This window comes from Notothenia rossii, assembly GCF_949606895.1.
Source record: "Notothenia rossii genome assembly, chromosome: 4".
NCBI classification, from domain to species: Eukaryota; Metazoa; Chordata; class Actinopteri; order Perciformes; family Nototheniidae; genus Notothenia; species Notothenia rossii.
The window spans coordinates 13,777,692-13,797,254 of NC_136902.1; the positions used below are offsets into that span (position 1 = coordinate 13,777,692).

General features: G+C 43.6%; 1 protein-coding gene across 10 annotated transcripts in view; it reads left to right on the forward strand.

Moving 5' to 3' along the window:
• Positions 1 to 19,563, forward strand: part of LOC307035042 (ankyrin repeat and SAM domain-containing protein 1A) — a 64,237-nt gene that overhangs the window by 18,783 nt on the left and 25,891 nt on the right. For 9 of the 10 annotated variants that reach the window (XM_079673991.1, XM_079673985.1, XM_079673987.1 and 6 more), the window contains 10 exons: positions 3,194 to 3,490; positions 4,194 to 4,269; positions 4,390 to 4,491; positions 4,596 to 4,682; positions 4,826 to 4,995; positions 5,294 to 5,356; positions 6,273 to 6,399; positions 7,267 to 7,310; positions 8,981 to 9,074; positions 12,785 to 13,272. In XM_079673991.1, the coding sequence (XP_079530117.1) occupies positions 3,194 to 3,490; positions 4,194 to 4,269; positions 4,390 to 4,491; positions 4,596 to 4,682; positions 4,826 to 4,995; positions 5,294 to 5,356; positions 6,273 to 6,399; positions 7,267 to 7,310; positions 8,981 to 9,074; positions 12,785 to 13,272 (1,548 nt within the window). The remainder of the gene's footprint in view (positions 1 to 3,193; positions 3,491 to 4,193; positions 4,270 to 4,389; positions 4,492 to 4,595; positions 4,683 to 4,825; positions 4,996 to 5,293; positions 5,357 to 6,272; positions 6,400 to 7,266; positions 7,311 to 8,980; positions 9,075 to 12,784; positions 13,273 to 19,563) is intronic. The other variant, XM_079673990.1, reaches the window with a different exon arrangement.

Consider the following 19,563-nt stretch of genomic DNA (forward strand, 5'->3'; position numbering starts at 1 on the left):
TCGTAACTGTTGAAGAAATCTTGCAACTGCAAATGCTACACAGAAAGTGTTGCCTAATTAATGATACTGCCATTATGACGTGGCAGTTTCAAAGCAGTGACACATAATGGGACTCTCCTATTAGTCAAAGTCAACTTAATTGTCAGTCTTTCAGTTTGTGTGTACAGACCTTTAGATAAGACAAACTTTGCGTTGACTTACATCTAAATACGCTCCTGGTCTTCCCCTTTACAATAGTTTTTTTATAACCAGTAGGTGAGCAGATGATGTTTGTCAAAAGAACATTTATTTAATAAAAAAAAAACATACGTCATCCAATAATCAAAACTCAAGTGATGGAGGGGGTCCGGGGGTTGTTTTGGAGTTTCTGTAGAAGCCCAGCATCGGAAGACCCGTGTGAATAAACGTTGTAGCTTAGCTTGCGTCATTGTCGAGGCAAGGCTCGATGTCTCATCACTTCTCATTCCTATCAGTGAGTCAAGTGGCTAGTCATCCATGTTTAATACGATCAGATGCTGGCTGACACATAGCCGTGGAGCACTGACCATAACACTGGCAGGGGAAACACTATCTTAACATGATCATACGCACTGAGCTCAAGAAGGCGCCTTGTGTTGCACTTCTGTCATGCTGTGTGAAAAAGCTTTTTGTTTAGTTTCAGTGTTGGAGTCAATTGTGTTGCTTGCTGTATGTACATCATTGTATCCTAGATGAATGTTGAAGCAGTAGACCTGCATGTTTGAGGAGGTGAATCAGGCTGATGTCATCACAGCGAGTTTGCCCACTGAAGTCATCACAGTAAATGTCTCTAAAAAGCAAATGCTTGATGGTTCGTCACAGATGAAAGATGACATGCTCTTTTACTCCGCAGTGAGGCCATTTCTCTATAACAGTGCTTGCATGTGAGTTTGTTTTGAACCACAGAAAAGCAAATGTACAAATGCATCTAACGAAACCACCCAGGCAGGGAAACTGAATTTGCATTGCTTTAGCTCTCAGAGAAAGGCAGCTTTAAACCCTGTTTTTTCTCATTTGTTTTGTTCAGTTTAGTTCACCCAAGAGGAGAGTATTTTTTTCCAGCCTTTTGATAAGCAGGTGTCGTTTTGTGTCTCTAAGCTCCGCCTCCTCTCTCTCTGCTCAAGCTGTGACCTGCTTTGCCAGTGCAGTACAATACTCAACCTCTCTAAATCCCACTTTCTCTCTGTAACAATGGAGGAGATACCTGCTGATCCCATCTGGCGCCATGTTTTTCAGAGAGTCTGCCGACACCTGTCTTAAACTGCCCCTGTTGCCCCCTCCTCATGATGTCCTGTCTTCAGTGGCACAGCTGGCACGCTCCTGTGGGAGCCGCTCAAACTGGCATCGTGCATGTCCATGTGTGGGGGCCTCTCGTGCCAGCTGTCAGCCCTTTGTAGGTGGCTCTGTGCGTCTGGAATGACCCACTCTCGGAGCATGTGTTTCCACAATAACACTGGCATTATCTGCCACTCCCATCCCTGCATAATGTGTGAATAGAGCTAAAGGTCGGTAGGGTTGAATAGGCTGTCTTTTTAAAGATGGCTGAGCATTTGCAATTGTGTCACACTGAGAGATTCAGAGCAGTGATTGTTGCTGTTTTCCTCATGTTATCTTCTACTATAGGAAGGAGGTTTTTATTTTCTGGACTACGGTTCCCACGTGTCTAGTTACAACCCAGCAGCACAGTCCTAATTATGACTCTGTGTTGTCATTGTGTGTTAGTTTGAGAGAGTATTCCCACGCCATGCCTCAGTTCAGCTCCTGGATTGCAGAGTTTGCCCCCTGCTGGTTGTTCCTGATAGAGAACATCAGCAGTTCTGGAGGGTCACAGTGTCTATTAGACATTGATCTTGTTGCTGCATTCGACTCATTAGATCCAATAAGCACCACTTACTGAGTTTACACTGTAATTACTACTTTTAATTGCTGTTTGCCGGCTAGTCTTTTAGCTTGTTGTTCTTCAATGAAGAGTTTGGAGATGAGATGATTCAGCTTTTATGCATAGATGAACATAATGTGAACCTTTTAACATGAAGGACAACAGTCAATGTCTCGCTCTTTATTTGGTTTTGTATACTACTCTTTACAGAGTTCGCTATTTTCCGCTCAATTCCACTGAGTCAGTGTGTTATACACAGCATTATTGAGTGAACTGTAGTGTCAGGCAATAACCTAGGTCACTTCCTGCATTCCCCAATCCCATCTCTAGAAACTCAACAGTCACACATTTGCAGATGTGGAAAATGCGACCCTCATCTTTTCCCCTTCATCGTCTTGTTTCTGAAACTTCCATGACTGTCGCTTACTGTGTGCTCTGATATACGAGCACAAAAAGTGTACCTTAAAAGTTACAGTCTCTCTTGACAGTGATTTAGTTTTTACAATACAGTTATACAACACATATGTATTGCCCAAGAGGGTGGAAATGTGTCTTCCGGTCACCAAACACACATAAACATGGCATAAAAGCAGTCAAGTAGTGAGTAAAACAAAGTGTCATAATGTATCATGTCTGATGCTTAAATATACTCATTCATCTGAATGTGTTACGAATAATGATGACGATTGGCATGAAGGACTTCTTCTTGTCTTTTGACTAAAAATGTTGAGTCAATGGCTGTTGGGGTTTTGCCTGCAATTTTCTTGCCATTGACAAACTCCTAACATTTTTAATTGTGCCAGGTCTCACTCTTTGTAACTACACAAAGCCAAAGACGTTCTGATACTTAAGAGGCCCGTGTCTCTGTTAATTCCCCACCTGCCTGGGTGCCTCAGCCCCTCCACTAGCCCCCACCCCCGCCCCCCCCCCCCCCCCCGCCCCCCCACTGCCCCTGGCTCTCACTGCCATCCCCAACACCTGTCCTCATTAGTCCATGCATGTCTGCCAGTCCCCCCCCCCCCCCCCCCCCACCCACTCTCCCCACTCTGCCAGATATTCCCCCAGGCCTGTGCTTTATCGTTATCGGTGCTATTTCATGACCTTTTTTAATCTGCTAATGTGACGGGCTCTGTGCGCTGATGGGGTTCACCTCACAACGACTCCGCTGAGTCACCTTTTTTCTTCCTCATTAACAACCATGACAACCCATCTCTCCTGATCTCCTTTATCTATTTGCCACTTTGTTTCTTGTGTGTCCTGTGCTGCTTCTCACCATCGTTCCTACGCCCCCAACAGAACAATGACAACGAGACACCGCTGCACTGTGCCGCTCAGTACGGACACACCCGGGTGGTGCAGATGCTGCTGGAGGAGTTGACGGACCCCACCATGAGGAACAACAAGTTTGAGACCCCACTGGACCTGGCTGCGCTGTACGGCCGTCTGGAGGTGGTGAAGCTGCTGCTCACTGCCCACCCCAACCTGCTCAGCTGTAACACCAAGAAACACACGCCGCTGCACCTGGCCTCCCGTAACGGACACCTGTCTGTGGTGGAGGTGCTGCTGGACGCCGGCATGGACATCAACTATGAGGTGTGTGTTTTTGATCTAGAAGTGTGGGAACTTAAAAGCTTCCGTTTTCAAGTGTGTCTTAATGTACCGTCATGGCTAAAATCATGTTGGGTAACTTGAAGCACTTCCTCTCACTGCTTCCTACTGAAGCGATGAGATTAAATGCAAAACTCTTAAGCTCTCAGTTTGCACAGGAACCGCTGTGGTATCAAAGCAGCGCCGGCCTTGCTCCCCCTGGTGGGCCCCGTGGCTCTCACTCTGTACCAAACTGTGCCATCCATCTGTCTGGAAATACTTTCCCCTTTGCTCTGCCCTCCTTTTCCTCTGAATCAAGGATGCAGAGTATATTCAATGTCCTTCAGGCCTTCCGTCCTGCAGGTTTCAATTATCATGGCCTTCTGAGCTGGAAAATGATCTGCTTTGATTTCTCAACCACATAATTGTTAGTATAGGAGTGGACTGGGTGGTGGGCTTGAATCTGGTACTTGCCATACACTGTTCAGGGTTCAACACTTGGCTATCAACCATGCATTAGCCTTAGGTTGCCGAAAACCTTTACTGTCAAGCCCTTGCTGAAGTTTTGCATTCTGACTCTTCTGAAAATAGCATAAGGAAATAAGCATGTGCCTGAATTTTGAGAATAATCATATTTGTGTCACACATTGGTGTTAATCTCAACTCTCTTTGCCTCTGGCTCTTTTTGCTCCTGTTTTTTTCTGCACAGACAGAGAAAGGCAGTGCCCTCCACGAAGCTGCATTGTTTGGGAAGACAGATGTGGTACAAAGACTTCTCAGTGCAGGTCAGACTTCAGCCAGCAACATCTGCATCACTCTCTGCTCTTAATAAACACAGCATCGATGAAGTAAATTAGATTAAAACCCGCACATAACTCTTCACTGTTCCCGTTGCCATTCGTCAGGTATCGACGTGAACATCACCGACCAGAAGGGCCTGACAGCGCTGGACACTGTCAAGGACATGCCCTCCCAGAAGAGCAGACAGATAGCTGCTCTCATCCTAGGTAAACACCACATGTAAAAAAAGAAACAGAGAACTGTGAAGGGAAGTGAACTACTTATTTCACTTTTAGCTGCTGTGATACAATGTCCTGTTTGTCTGTTGCAGGTCACATGACTGGAAAACCCCCTGACATTGACCTCCCCCCTCCACCAATCCCTCCGCCTCATGAGAGTCCCTGCCCCCGTAAAAAGAGTAAGAATTACCAGATGTTAGAAAAAGCTGAGTGTTGCTAGCTATGATTTAACACAGAACAGGAAACTGAAATATAAGGTTTATCTTTTTTCTGTTCAGCTAAGAACTGAATGTGTCTGTTAACACATTGCCTTGTGTTCTAGGTGATATGGACAAGGTGAGTGAGCTGATCTCTAGGCTGGCCCCGGGGCCCGAGGAGGAGAGTCCGTACGAGGCTCTGTTTGAAGCCACTTCCTGTCACTCTCTGGACAGCCTCACCAGCGGCAAGTCTTCTGACCGGGACTCTGGGCGGCCGGACAGTGAAGCTGGCAAGGTCAGCAATTGTTCAACCAAAACCCACCTTCACACACACAAGCAAACACACACATGCAGGCCACATGGATAGCTTGTAAAAGAGTTTCATATGAGGTGAAGTGCAGAACTCCCACTAGAGGGTGATAGTGGTCTTCTTTCCACTTGACAGGGCCTCAAACCCCTCCAGCATTAAACCTCTCGTGGTACACAGTGAAGATGTAATTCATTGCTTAACTTAGTTCTTGCAATACACTAATGAATAATAATCAATTTGATACTATGTATTTATTAGGTCTTATCATTTGTATCTTTTGCAGAAAGATCGCTTGGGCCACTCGTTACATCCTGGTCCGGGTCATGAAGAAGACGTAAGCTTAAAAGTGGGATATGAGATCATAAAGCCAGTACAAACTTGTTCCCATTTTCAACCACATATTCTAATATGTGCTGTGTGCATGTGAGAGTCATGGCAGGACAGGTTTTCAAAAGGTTAGTTCCTCTAAGAGGTCGGACATGATGAAGAATTACTGCCATGTCATAGTGGCTGTTGCAAAATTACTATCTGCTGAATATCTGCCACAACCCCTTTCTTCACGGTTATTGCTCAAATCAAGCCACTTCTTGATAAATATTCATTTCAGACATTTGTGACAAAAGCAGGGGGCGCATGAAGAAAGTAAAAGTGTGAAATATTTTTAAGAAATCTGAAGTCTGACCTCAACTGTGGCTTCTCATAGACACTGCGCTATTAAAATACCATTAAAGCTGGGGTAGGTAAGTTTGAGAAACCGGCTCGAGATACACTTTTTGTTATATTCCATGGAATGCTCTAAACATCCCGATAGCAATGAATATCTGAAGTGCTTTGACAAAAAATCCATAAAAAAATGTCATCTGTGGAAGCCGTGGTACTGTAAAAAGAACGACCAATCATCTGAGCCGGCCCGGCTAAAATAACTGGATGGCCTACCTGCCTCTCAGCCTTCCATCTGTGCACAAACTTATCTCGTGCCCTCATTGGTCATGTGTCGTGTGTGTTGGAGGAGGGGCTCTGTAAGGAAGTAGCAGATTTCTTCCGGTTGTGTATTTTCAAATTCTAGCGCACTCGAGCTGGTTTCTCCAAAATTACCTACCCCACCTTTAAGGCGTTGTATTTTTAAGGCAAGCCCTATTTTTGACTCCCCGAAGGACGTAGTAGGATCATAAAATATAACAATCTGTCCAAGTTGCATTACATTTTCTTTTCACCTTGTCACTTTCTCCTCACCTCCACTCCCTTGGTGTCTCTTTCTACAGGCCCTGTACACTAACAGCAGTATTGATGAGAGAGGCGAGCCGGTGGAGGAGGATCACACGTATGAGTTGCTGCTGACCGCTCAGACCAAACACGCATCGCCCTGCCACGACTCCCAATCCAATAAAAGTAATTGTGTGTTTAAAGTATAATCCAGCTGAGAAAAACATGTGCACATCCAGAGTATGCATTCCTTTAAATTAGATTTATTTTCCCTGGGTAAACTACATACCCTCACTACTGCTTTGCATACCAATGACGCCTCATTCCTGGCAGGATTAAAGCTGAATTTGCGAAGACCTGGTTCCTTTTAACCCAAATACTTCTTTAATCTCCACTGATGCTGTCAACGGACCCTGAATGCATTCCTCTCCTAATCACAAAGGCCACCTACACACACATGGTCAACCTTTGCCACGACTGTGTTTGCCGTACATGAGCAGACCCTCCTTAGTTGTGTCTGATGAATGGCACTGCATGTAATTGGATTAAATGGGATTTAAATTAGGTGGCCATTTTGATTCATGGCTGTTAATGTAGATGTTTTAAAACCATCCCCTTGGGCCCTCCGGCTTACTCAGCCTCACTAGTCTCTTAAGAAAACGTCACTGAGCTGAAGGGTTGGATTTTAATCGCTGATGTCATCATGCCTCCCCCTATGTGGATAAATGATGGTGTTAGAAACAAAGTGATTCTTCACTGTCCTGCGTCATCTACCCTTGAGTCGTGGAGAAATGTTAAGCGATTAGTTCCTATCTGTTTTAAAGCAGCTTTATCCTGTCAGGATACCCAGCGGTGTTTAAACGGGAAGGAGGAATTCTGTTTGACTGATATGTCGCCATGCATAATAAATGGTTTCATTACATCACTTTCACTTACCCCTAGCATCATGTCTGTCCTGACGATCAGAAGGAGCAACAAACTGTCATATTAACATATTGAGCAATGGGTCAGGACTGCCCAAACTTTGTCCTAACTCATATGTTTTCTCCTCAGATGAGAACACCACTACACAGTCTTCCAACAGTGTCCTACCTCAGGTATTTAACATTCTTCCTTTTATACTTCTCATATGTTTCACTCCTTTAACCCTAAAAATCCTCACTCTCACCTACAGAGCTTTGCACGGTCAGACTCCTGCTTATGTGGCCGATTTAATTCACCCTTATACATCATATAAGGTCTCACAGGACAAAATGTACTGTCTGTCCCACGTACCCACCTTAAGCCCCGCGGTGATCCTAAATTATGGAATGCTCATCCACGGTCTGCGGAGTCTGTTGACTCTTTTAAAACTATTTTAAAGACATTCCTGTTTGGGCAGGCGTTTGGGTAACCGGTGTGCCTGATTTTATTCCATTTAATACGATGTTTTTATTTTGTTTGTTTTAAATTTCATTTGTAAGTTTTGTTTTATTGTGTCTTAATTATGCTCTGGTGCTTTTATGACTTCTTAACATGTGTTTTGTGGGTTCATTGATCATCGTACGCCTCTTATGTTGAAGTCTTATTGTTTTGTCAAGCACTTCGTCTTTGAAAAGAGCCTTATAAATAAACTTCACTTACTTACTTACATCAAAGAGTAATTTTGCGTTTGGCAATACCTCTTGTCTCATCCTTTAATGCCTTCCAGTTGCAAAATCCTTCAGTAAATCCTTCTGCAAGTGCAAGTTTTACAAAACACATATGGATGGAGTTTTAACAGTCAGAACCGTATCCCAGCTGCAACTTGAATTAAATATCTGGAGCATGACCACACGACCGCAGCAGGTTATATAATGAAGATGAAGGTCTCCTCACAGTCACAGATTGAGTCATATGTCAGCAGTAGGCAGAAGTCGTCTTAAACCAGCCCTCATAACTGTGCCTGTGCAAACCCGCCTGTTCTATTTATTCTCCTATTATATCTTATCTTATCACCTTTTCCAAATGTATCAGCCAGTTAGCAGTTTTATTATCGCTGCCTCCCACCCACAACCCCGCCTGCTGCCCACAGTATCTGCTTGCATCTTTTATTTTAAGCTCCTATTGGATTAGCTGTGCTCCCCGGCTGCCTAATCATAATAAATGATAGTGTCCTCTCTGCTCTAATGTACAGCCTGGTGAGCCAAGCTACATTAGGGCTGAGGTGGGCAAACCAGTACTGCCATGACGACAAACAATAGGATATCACTTTATGCTAATCTATTAGAATCAGACTCAGAATACCTTTATTAGTCCCACAAATGAGACATTTACATTGTTACAGCTAAATGTAAGAGGCAAAAATATAAATTTAAGAGGCATGCATTACATATTAGACAGAGAAATTACACAAATTACAATTTACAAAAAGTAGTGAACCAGGTGGACAACAATAAGTACATTAACATTATTAAAACAATTAGAATAAGTGTATCATGTAGAAATAGTGTGATAGCAGCCAGATAACAGTATAAAGTATATATCGCACAGGGATTACACATTGTGTTACAGTAGTTAAATGGTTGAATAACTAAAAGATGGCAGCCAATAGAAATACATTGTTAACCGGTGTGTATATATATATATATATATATATATATATATATATATATATATGTAGGCTAGCTGAACATATAGCCATGGCTTTTAGCGTATTCCCTGCATATGCTTAAATGATTGTGTTTGGGTGTACATTTGGATTGGCAGGTGTAATTAAAAAAAATGTTCTGTTCCTGACCCACTTTAGCGTAAACCCTCGGCCCCAAACGACCTCAGAGCCCAGAGCAAGACGAAAGACACCCTGCAGCCTCCAGGACGGTCGAGCCCACGGACACCAGGAGGTGAGTTTGACGTCTCTGATTTTGTGTAACCTTATAATGAACAACAACTGCTGCTGGCAATACTGTGAGGGGAGAGAAAAGATGGACTGGACACTTCAGACTTGGGGAAACACAACCAAGCATGTCAATGAAATGGGAGAGGAGCGTTGAGTGTGCAGGGTGATGGCAGGCTTGGATTAGCACTGTGAGGAACGCATGATTGGCATTCTGGAGCAGCAGAGCGGATTTGACTTGTCAGGCTGATTGGCATTCCCTGGCAAGCGGTAAAGACTCATTTCATTGCCAATATGAAACCGAATTCTTGATCAGATTGTGATATTCCTATCTCAACATCCCGCTTAAAGCTGGATATGCCACGTCATCCAGTCAAGCGTGGAGTGGAGGTAAGGGGCAATGACTCTGGATTTTGGCAGAAACACATACAGATATCTTCATTGAATAATTCTGAATGTCTGATAAAGAAGCTATTGGATGAATCATGGTAGGTAAGCATATTTGATGGTGCTCTGGAAACTTTTTTCATTATTGTTGTTGAATCATTTCTTTACTGTGGTTGTGAGAAGGAGTCAGAAGTAATTTGGTGCAAAATCATTTATAGATGGGCTGCAGCAACATCGGTTTTAAAGATTTAACTTAACAATCTATTAATCATGTAAACTTTGTTGAACCTTTTTAAGTAGGGACACATGGAACTTGAAAAAGGCTTTTCATCCGTGAGCATGTGGTTTCCTGATTGTACTGCTTTTAGAAAACTGATGATGATTATTAAAGCTGACAGCACAGCATGTACCAGCATTGATTCTCATGCGTGTAGTCTCTGTTTGGTGTCATTACACCTTAATGTTGATACATAGCCATTTCTGATTTGTCTAATAGACTAAATAAATAATTTAAATAGATTTGTATTGTCAATCGCATGCATATTCATGCAGATGTTTTGGCACACGACTCCAGAATAGGAGGGCCAGTATGACAAGTGTTGCTTAACAGCTTGTGTTTTGGGCAGTAAGGGAAATATTAAACACTTATTAAAGCACGGAAAGCCCTTTATTTCCCTTTTCATGAGTGATACCCGAGTTGTACTCTCTTTTCCCTTTTTTAAAGCCACAAAAACCACACGTCTGTTAATATGGAAGTACCACATTGTTATTATGCACGTCAGCAAGTTAAATGCACCGTTCCCACGTTAGTGTTTTACATAAACTTGGACAGCTGCCTGAGTTTAGCTCTTCTCCCGTGGCCGTGGTATTCATTGTGATTGAGGCGATCTGAGCTCTGGTTTCTCCCCCCTGTGAGGACGGTCAGGGACCAGAGCTCAGCACTGTGACAGGTGGAGGAGATATGCACAGTCAGCGATATCACAGTGTTTATAATCTGTCACAAACACATCGCTGTCCTCAGCAGGAATCCAGTGTTTCCCAACAGATTTCCACCTCTGCGTCGTGTTTTCATCGGGTTTCCAAAGGACATTTCCCACAAGGAGTCATGTCCTTTGATTCTCCACAGAAAACAAACATGTGGTTTCCATGGGACAAGGTTATGAACAGTGGTAGTGAGGAATCTAACTTGACTCTTTTCTTCATGCTGGATGTGCAGCTTTTACAGTTTTAAGTTCCCTCTAGTGCTATAAAGCATTTACTGTATGGTTCATCGAAAGCTTGGAATGTTTTTTCCGAAATGTACCGTTGCTTGGATTGCTGTTGTGAAAGGAAATACCACAGATACATGCAGAAAGGCTGTAGATGAAAAGCACCTGTCTCCCAACAAAACCATGTTCAACTTCTTTCATATCTAACCAGATGTATCTGTCGAAGTCTTTTTAAACATTAGTTTCCCTTGGGCACATTTACATAATTTAACAAGATGGTATGTTCTTTCATAATTCTGAGTACGCTGTTGAATGGGATTATGGGTAGTGACTTGTCCTTTATTGACCGGCATTGTCGATATAAGCATTTGTTTACCCACTTTTCTATAAATGTCCAAACATCGATAAGTCAGCTTTTATTTCTTTATTGACTTTCTGCAGTATAAAACCGAGGATAAAAATATCTTCTATCTGCAATATTAACAGAGCAGAGTTTTCACAGGCAGAGCACGCGTTGACTTTGGGGCTGTGTAAACGCTGGATTGACAGCCTGCACTGCAGTGTCTGCAAAACAAACCTGACATCATTATTCAGACATGGAGCCTTCTTGGCCAAATGAAATACAAACACCCCCCCCGACTCTGTGGTGACCTCACCCATCCATGAGCTGCAGTAACATCAGAATCAGCCAGCGCACATTCTCCAACATAGTACTGTATGAGCGGCAGGGGTTAACATCAATGTGAGATTGTTGGAAGCAAGTTGATTTGCTCACAGGGCGTTCACACTCCCCAGCTGCCTCAGAGAGGGTGGGTGGGTGTCTGGCTGTGGTCCTGACATATGTATGCGTACACTCACTCACCCCTTATAACACACACAAACACCCACACAAACACATTTCCTGGATGTTCAAGTGTTGAGAAACTTGTGAAAAGGGGAGTGTTTTGGGCGTTGCACTGCCCCTGCAAGGATAATGGGGCAGTTTGGCGGAGTCGGCGTGAGTTTGCGTGTCTAACAGTCGAGATGTATCCCTTCGATATTACTCCTTCGCAGCCAACTCTTCTGATGTTTTCATTCTTTGAACAGCAGGGTTGAGTGATAGCAGAGCTGAACCACAAATTGCTGGCAGAACATTTTGCTCAAACTCTTCTCTGAAGGACAAACTAAGTGTTGCAACAGGTCAATACTTATCCTGTGGTGTGAGCGTCCCAGATTCGCTGTCACCAAACACCCTGACCCTGTCACCCTGGCAGAGACAGACCACACACACCTTACAGACACACTCCTTCACCATGTGTCGCAGCAGGGCTAATTATCAGGAGTCTGGCTGCGGGAGGATAGGGCGATTCAAATTTCCATTCCTGAGCCACCATTTAGGTCCAGAATTAGAAAACAGAAAACTCAGAGGGCTGCTGGTCACTCACCCGGCAGACAACAACTCGCATCACTTCGGTTCACGGGGAGATGGCTACAGAACCACGCAGACTTGTGTTTTATCTAAATCCAAAGAGGATGTTAAAAGCCACTGGCATTCTGTGGCTGACTTCATAGTGGAAAAGAGGCTTAGGTGGCAGGAATTCCTCAGGGAGAGGGAGGAGGAGGAAAATCCAATTGTTTTTAATTGCTGTGGCTATTAAGGAGTTGTTTTGGTTGAGAAGGCAGCTTTGTGTAAGTTTCATCTTTCTTTTACATATTTGAATGTGTGATTGTGGACACTTATGTGGATGTTTGCATGCAAGTGTATTCTGTAGCTCGTGGGACTTTTCAGTGTCATCTTGGGGAAAATGGAGCAAACAGACGAGGCCTGTGAGGTAAGGCGAGTCACAATGATGACTAGCTTCAATGACAAAATACAGGCAGTCAGGCACCAGCAGACGGCTGCAAGCTGTTTGGAATTCTGTTATTTTCTCCAGCCAACATACGCCTTCTCCTTGCTCCATCTCTCCTTCTTTTTCTCTCCGTCACTCCTGGTAGGAAACAATTACAGATCTGTTTCTTGGCTTGTGTGGGCGGTTTCTTATTAACCCTGCTCCGAGGATCTGCCCTTCAGTTAGAAACCTTCTCTCCAGCCCTCACAAACTACTCTCTTCTCTAACTTTCTTTCCGTTCCTCTCTTCTCCAGATAACTCCCAGCTCAGCGAGGATCCGGAGGCAGGTGTCCTGGAGCAGTTCACTGGCCTCCTGCACGGATCCTCCCCTGTGTTCGACAGCCGCGAGGAGCCCTTCAGACTTCCAGGTGTCGAGCCATCCAACCAGAGCCAGCCAGAATCAAAGAAATCTGCCAAAGTAAAGGGGGAAGTAGCCGCGGCTTCACCGCCACCTAGCCGTCCCAGTATGGCCGCCATCCTGACAGACTGTGACCCCAAAGCAATTTATGCAACTGTGAATAAGGAGCCCAGAGACTTCGGGCCAGGGTCTTCTGTTAGGATGCGCCCCCCCGGGGACCTGAAGCTGGCACGCAGCCTCTCCAAGTCGGACTCGGACCTGCTCGTGTCGCCCCCTAGTGAGGAGGATGGAGGATTGGGAAACCGCAGCGAGTCGGTTTCTAACTGTAGCACTGGCAAAAAGAGGCTCGAGAAATCTCCCTCTTTCACCTCAGAATGGGACGAGGTAAGTGTTAGTGTTACCATTAGTATTTGTACTTTATAGTTCTGTAAAAATAACTATACTTTGGACAAGGTTACAGTTTTTAAAGGTGCTTAATAAGTTCAAAAGCAAAACATATTCAGTAATCGAACTGCAAGATATTTCTTCAGCATAAAGAAAAACTATTGGATAAATGAGATAACTGAAAAACTTGATGCCGTGTAGGAACACAGTCAAAGGACTACGCAGATACGACACAATAATACAATTCATGGATACAGCTTGTATAAAAGTTTTTTATTTAAAATGTAGACTTGCAACATGAATCCAAATATATACAGTATAAGTTGTGTGAGAATATTTTCTAGGATTCCTCTTGTGTACAGTGTGTCCCTTTTTTGACAAAGCCCCACTTGTAAGGCTTGAGTCAGCTTGTTCTAGTGCTGCAGCCACAAGGCATTAAACCACAACAACAAAACTTTTGATGGAGTGAGAACCTCAATACCGACCGTCAACAACTCGCTTGATTTTAGTTAACTTCCACAAACTTCCACTGTGTTCCCATTCTGTCAACTCAAAGCCCACCTGTTGTCTTAAGGACACACACACGTTCAGTAAACACAATGACTGTGATGGAAAAAAAGTGTTCAAGTAAATAGTGAAGGTGTTTCAATTCCATGTCTCCCAAAAAACGTGTTTCGTTGCTTACGTTGTTCCACGAAGCATTTTGCATCACGGTGAATATTTGACTTGGCATTCATTTAGTGAACGTTTATGTTCTCATTCATGGTTTGTGTTTGTGATCACAGTGGGTGTTTATAAGTAAATATACCCCTCCATTCAGCACTTTAATGCTTTGTCTGGGATAAAGAGCTGAGTCGAGCCAGAGAGAGAGGAGATTAGAAGAGACTAGAATATGGGGATAGAAAAGGCTGAGTAAGACAACAGGCAGAGATTTGGAAATTGAGATTCAGAGCGAAAATACAAGCTGCAGATCTGTCTTCCTTTAGCCCCTGTCTACTTGTATTGCGTCGGATCCTAAAACAAACCGGAGCCTCTGCAGAGACAACACATGATACACGCAAAACTGAACAAGTGTCGGATTATTACATATAAAATCCCTGTTTCTAAACACTCTGCTGCAAGCGTAACTCTACCACCCCTTATCGCTACATATGTATCGTCTGTAATGTAAGCTTATATAATAATGAACTAGCAGGAGGTCATACAAGTTAACACATTTTCCTTTTTTAGGCTTTTCCCCCATTTTCCTTCAACAATCCTCCCATTGTGAGTCGTATCAATGATATCCTCCAGGGCTCTGGATTGAGCATTGGCACAAGCTATCCTCTTAGTAATGTTCCCTGACGTTGTTTGTGTTCTGCTCTGTTTCTGCTGCCGACAACATGCCTCTCTCTTACGATGATTGCTACACCGAGGCGCAGCTTAGTCCGAGAGATGTCTGACAAGTTGTGTTTGTGACGCCAGACCATCAGGAGGAAATCATGGGGCTCAGATAGCACCGCTAATGCCTTCTTCTCTCCACCGTGAGGAGATTGTATTGCTGCACAGTGTTTCTTTACACGCTCCTTTCAGAAGTATCCCGCTGAGATAAGAGCAGCGCGGAGGTCGATATCTGTGCTGCTCTGGGCAGTGGTTTGTTCGCTGGTTGTCGGGAATGGTTCTCTTCTTTGATCGCTTAAATAACCTCTTCCGTATTAAAGCGTTCAGAGCAGGGCTGCCTTGTTGTTATATGGGGAAATTAAACAGAATACAAAATATCATTGCAGTAGTATATCTCTGTAGAGCTTCTTCTGACCTGCACAGCAAAACCTGAATGATGTATTATAGCTGTAACGTTTTGCTTCACTGTATAATCTTTATGACTTTATTGTTGGATCTCTTCTCTAATGATCTCATTTACTCAAGTCTACTGTGAGAGTGCAGCTTTATTATTTATTTTGGTTACGTGCAGCCATAAAACTGTGCCAGATGTTGTGTTTATGTTGTGGCTTTAAGGGTGATAGCTGTCATACTAGCCCACTTACAACAAAGCTGTACTTGAGGAGAAGGTCTTTGAGGGGCCTTTTGGCATGACAGCAAAAATAACCCAATGTTTGTTCTGCCTGGAAACAACACTCAGATGGAGAGGGGTGCACAAGGCCCCTTACAGCAGTTTGTCAAATTTCAAACTTGTTTTCTAGACTGAAGGGAAAGATTAACACTTCAGCAGCTTCTATGTAACCTTGTCTTTAGGATCGTCAGGGCCCCAAGAAGGGTTTCAATCGTAATCTACTTCAGCAATATCATTTCATTTTATTGTATTGGCAGAGCCTGCCAAGGAAACACTCACAGAAATTGAAAGTAGTATTTGACTAAAGTTGCGGAAATAACTGACCTTCAGACCTTCTCTATGTGCGGTCAGTTTATTTCATACACAATAACCTCCATTATAGTGGCAATGCCCTAGTTTGACTTGAGTGCTGATTTTTGGGATGAAAGGCAAATGTAGTCATCTCTATGTTTTGGACGACTACTAAAGAAACACAAGCAATGACACAACAGCCAGAGATATGTTGAACAGTGTCACTATAAGTCTATTTCCGCTATAAAATGTCTGCATTTGCTTGTCACAAATGAAAAAGAAAAAAATCCACATATACTTTTAATTATTGATTTTTCTATTAATCTTTCATTTTGGGATTAATTATGTAGTCAACAGATGTCATACATTAAATAGCTGTGCCAATTCTGCATTTGTGTAGCTGATATGGATATCAATATCTGACGGTTTAAATAAGCTTTTATTTTTGTGAGGGTATTTGTTTCTTTAACATAAACTCATATCTTTCTTGAACAACTCCCTTATATTTGTTAATAATAATTAAGATGAATATTGATACTAAGAGGGTACATTTACCGTAATAACACCAACATGTCAGTGCTCTCTGGTGGGCAACCCGAGTCTATCTCTATCACCATTTCAATCAGATGCTGAACCAAAACCTTCACTAAAAATATTAGGACAGTGTTGACACTTCTTCTGTGATGTCATTGTCTCTCTGCAGTGCATTGTGGTCCAGTTGGGAAATGAGGTCAACACAAAAGGGAACATTTAGTTTGCTTGAGTCTTTTAATTTCCACTGTACAGTCTAATGATCAGGTTTAACAGAGCCCTCACCTCCTCAGACTGTCTGAGCGACGTGGTCTCAGAGAGCGTGACATGATTAAGGCGGCCATGACATTGCTTGGTGTTCGAAGATTGCTTCTCTTCCCCCGATGCTCTCAGCAGCCAGCCATAGTGTAGTGTTCTGTTCTCTTCTCTGGGAGCTTTCGCAGAGAGGAACTGAAGAATATTAGCTGAGAAATACAGGCTGCAGAGGAGAAGGTATTGCTGTCCTCCCATGTGGCCGGAGAACAGGCTGCATTATTGACATCTAACCAAAGAGGAGATCTTATCAGGGAAAAGGAGATCCACTCCAGGCAATGGCCTCATTTATGTATGCTTCATACCAGTGTGTGTTACTGAGTGAACCAGCCAGCTTACAGTCCATCGTAATGCCAAAAAGCTTATTTAAAATCCTAAAGTAGGCTGCTGGCAACCAGCATCACAATTCATCCTTAATTATTAATTCATAGCATGGACTGCATTTTATTTACTCTACACACTGCTGGCTTTAAGATGAAATTGTTTGGCTTAATACTAACAATCAAGTTGACCTTGAAATGTAGGATTTTTCTCTGGTCAGCGCAGAATCAAATATATCCCCCGTGTGTGTGTGTGTGTGTGTGTGTGTGTGTGTGTGTGTGTGTGTGTGTGTGTGTGTGTGTGTGTGTGTGTGTGTGTGTGTGTGTGTGTGTGTGTGTGTGTGTGTGTGTGTGTGTGTGTGTGTGTGTGTGTGTGTGTGTGTGTGTGTGTGTGTGTGTGTGTGTGTGTGTGTGTGTGTGTGTGTGTGTGTGTGTGTGTGTGTGTGTGTGTGTGGCAGCCTGTCAGCTAAACCAATACATCTCTCATTCATGCAATGCAGCTAGAATTAATTTATCATGTAGAAACCCAAAGCTGCAATGTGCAAAATATAAGCCACACTGCCTCAGAAATAATGTATAAAGAAGTGGGTTGCAGCAGTGACACCTTTTCTATTTGCGCTGATTGCACAATGCCCAAATCAAAGATTTTGATTCATTTCAAAGCAATACGATGTTTATTAGAATCTTTGGTTGGCATTCTGTTAGTATTTCTTTTGAAAAGGCAACTTCTTTTATCCAATCTCAGAGCCTTAGTAAGTGTTAAATAACTCGGAAGTCTGTTTCTTCTCGATTGAATAGTGATTCGGATGCCTTTGAGCTCAGTGCTGAAAGGAAAAGGCGAGCGGCCCATCTTTCTTCTCCTTCCCCTTTCAGAAAATAAACCTGCATTAGCTTGAAATGGAAATATTCACACTGCCGATATAAAGTGCATTTCGAATGAGAGCAGTGCGCGGGGAGAGTAGTTAAAGTTTGATTGGGTGTAACCTAGCCTGCACTCTCTTTAATGATGTAGGGAGTGTCCCCCTGAAAATGAAAACTCTACTTCTCTCTCTCCCTCTCCTTGGCCCATATGGCTGCTTCTACAGTGTTTTCTTTCCCGTTGCACTATCTGAGATTGGCAGCCATTTTGCCTGTCACAACTCTCCTGTGCTATGTGACACCGTTTGGGGCGAAGGGTCCCAGGACATTACCCTAAAACACAAACCCCTTTCAAAACCATCCTTCTGTTCTTGTAATCTGGTTTGCTAAATACTCCCGTTCTCACACCCTCCTTCCTCTTCTTTCTATATCTGTGATACTCCCTCCCTTTCTTCACACACACTCTTGGATGCCTCTGGTTTCAAGACAAGGGGATTTGACTTGCATGAGGGTCTTGGCCTATGCATCTCTCCATTTGAGGGAGCTCTCTGCATGTGTGTGTGTGTTGAGCTCTACGTGCGGGGTGTGTGCTGTTGTGTATGCTAATGCCGCTTGGTCTTGGTCCTCGGGATCAGACTGGAGATGACAATCCGGGGGGCGCATTGTGTGGGCCAGCTCACTGAGCTCCACAGATGGGAGGAGAGAGAGAGTGGGAGAGCTGTAGACAGAAGGAGAGGGCCGCCATCCACAGCCTCGCTTCACTTTCAACTTCATTCTCCTGTTCGCACTCCACAGATCCACTATGAAACCAACTTTTGTGAGTATTGATTCCCCTTCCAGGCTGCAGGTCTACTGGAGGATCTTGTCTTCCTGCCATGAGTGAACTGAATGGGGAAATAATTGAAGCTTTCTAGCATTTCCTTGGATAATGTATTTCTTGTTAAGCCTGTTCGATTAGCATGCGCTCATGGCTAAATACGGCACAATAGAACAAGAGGTCTCCCTCACGTTGTTCTTTTGAGTGTGTTCTTTGAAATACATTTTTTTTTTAAATCAACAGCCAATTCATGCATTATCTCTTTGTTCTGTTTTTGCCATGTTCTTCAACTCATTATGAATTTGTTCGGATCTTTTATTTTCCGTCAGGAGACAAGTGGCCTTGCTGTTTGTTTCATGGAAGTTTTGTCGATTTGACCTGCAGAGATCAAACCAAACTGTGGGTGTGTGTGTCACGGCCTGGGGCAACCAGCAGGGCCCATCTATTCTCTAATCCCCATCAGGAGAACCACAGGGAGCTGAGACATGCTGCCACTACTTAGTGTTTGTCTGGTCATTGGAACGAAAGAGAGGCTGCCCTCTCTGTTCCAACTTCTATAGAGGATTTCAACTTAATGGAATGTTTTATATATATTTCTACCTCCTTTGGGGGTAATTTCACAAAGTTACAGAAGGGACATGTCCTTGGGCTATTTTAGGAGGATGATGATGATGATGATGATGATGGGACTGCTGACAGAGCTTTGTCCCACTGTGGCATTGAAGTGTTGGCACCCTCTTTAGACGGTGGTGCGCTTGTGTTCCCCTTGATGCACATTCACTAGTCCAGTTTTCATCCAAGCCTTGTTTTGGTGCCAGCTTGCCAATTTGAGGTCGGTGGTCCGGGCACACTCTCTCTGCAGCAGCCTTTTGTTTCACCCCGAACAAGCTCTGCCAGGCGTCCTTTAGCTCTCCCCGTCTCTGAGATTTAGTTTGGCATTGTTCAAGTTTCTCAAGGCTGAGAAAGAAAGAACACTTTTCTTTAAACACAGTCTTTCCTGGAGTAGCTGTCCTGCTGTGAGAAGCATGATAAATGGGTCCATGTGTCTTTAATCTCCCGACCATCTCCCATCACCGCTGGCTCTTCAGCTGTTGGCCTCCGCCCCTCCCCTG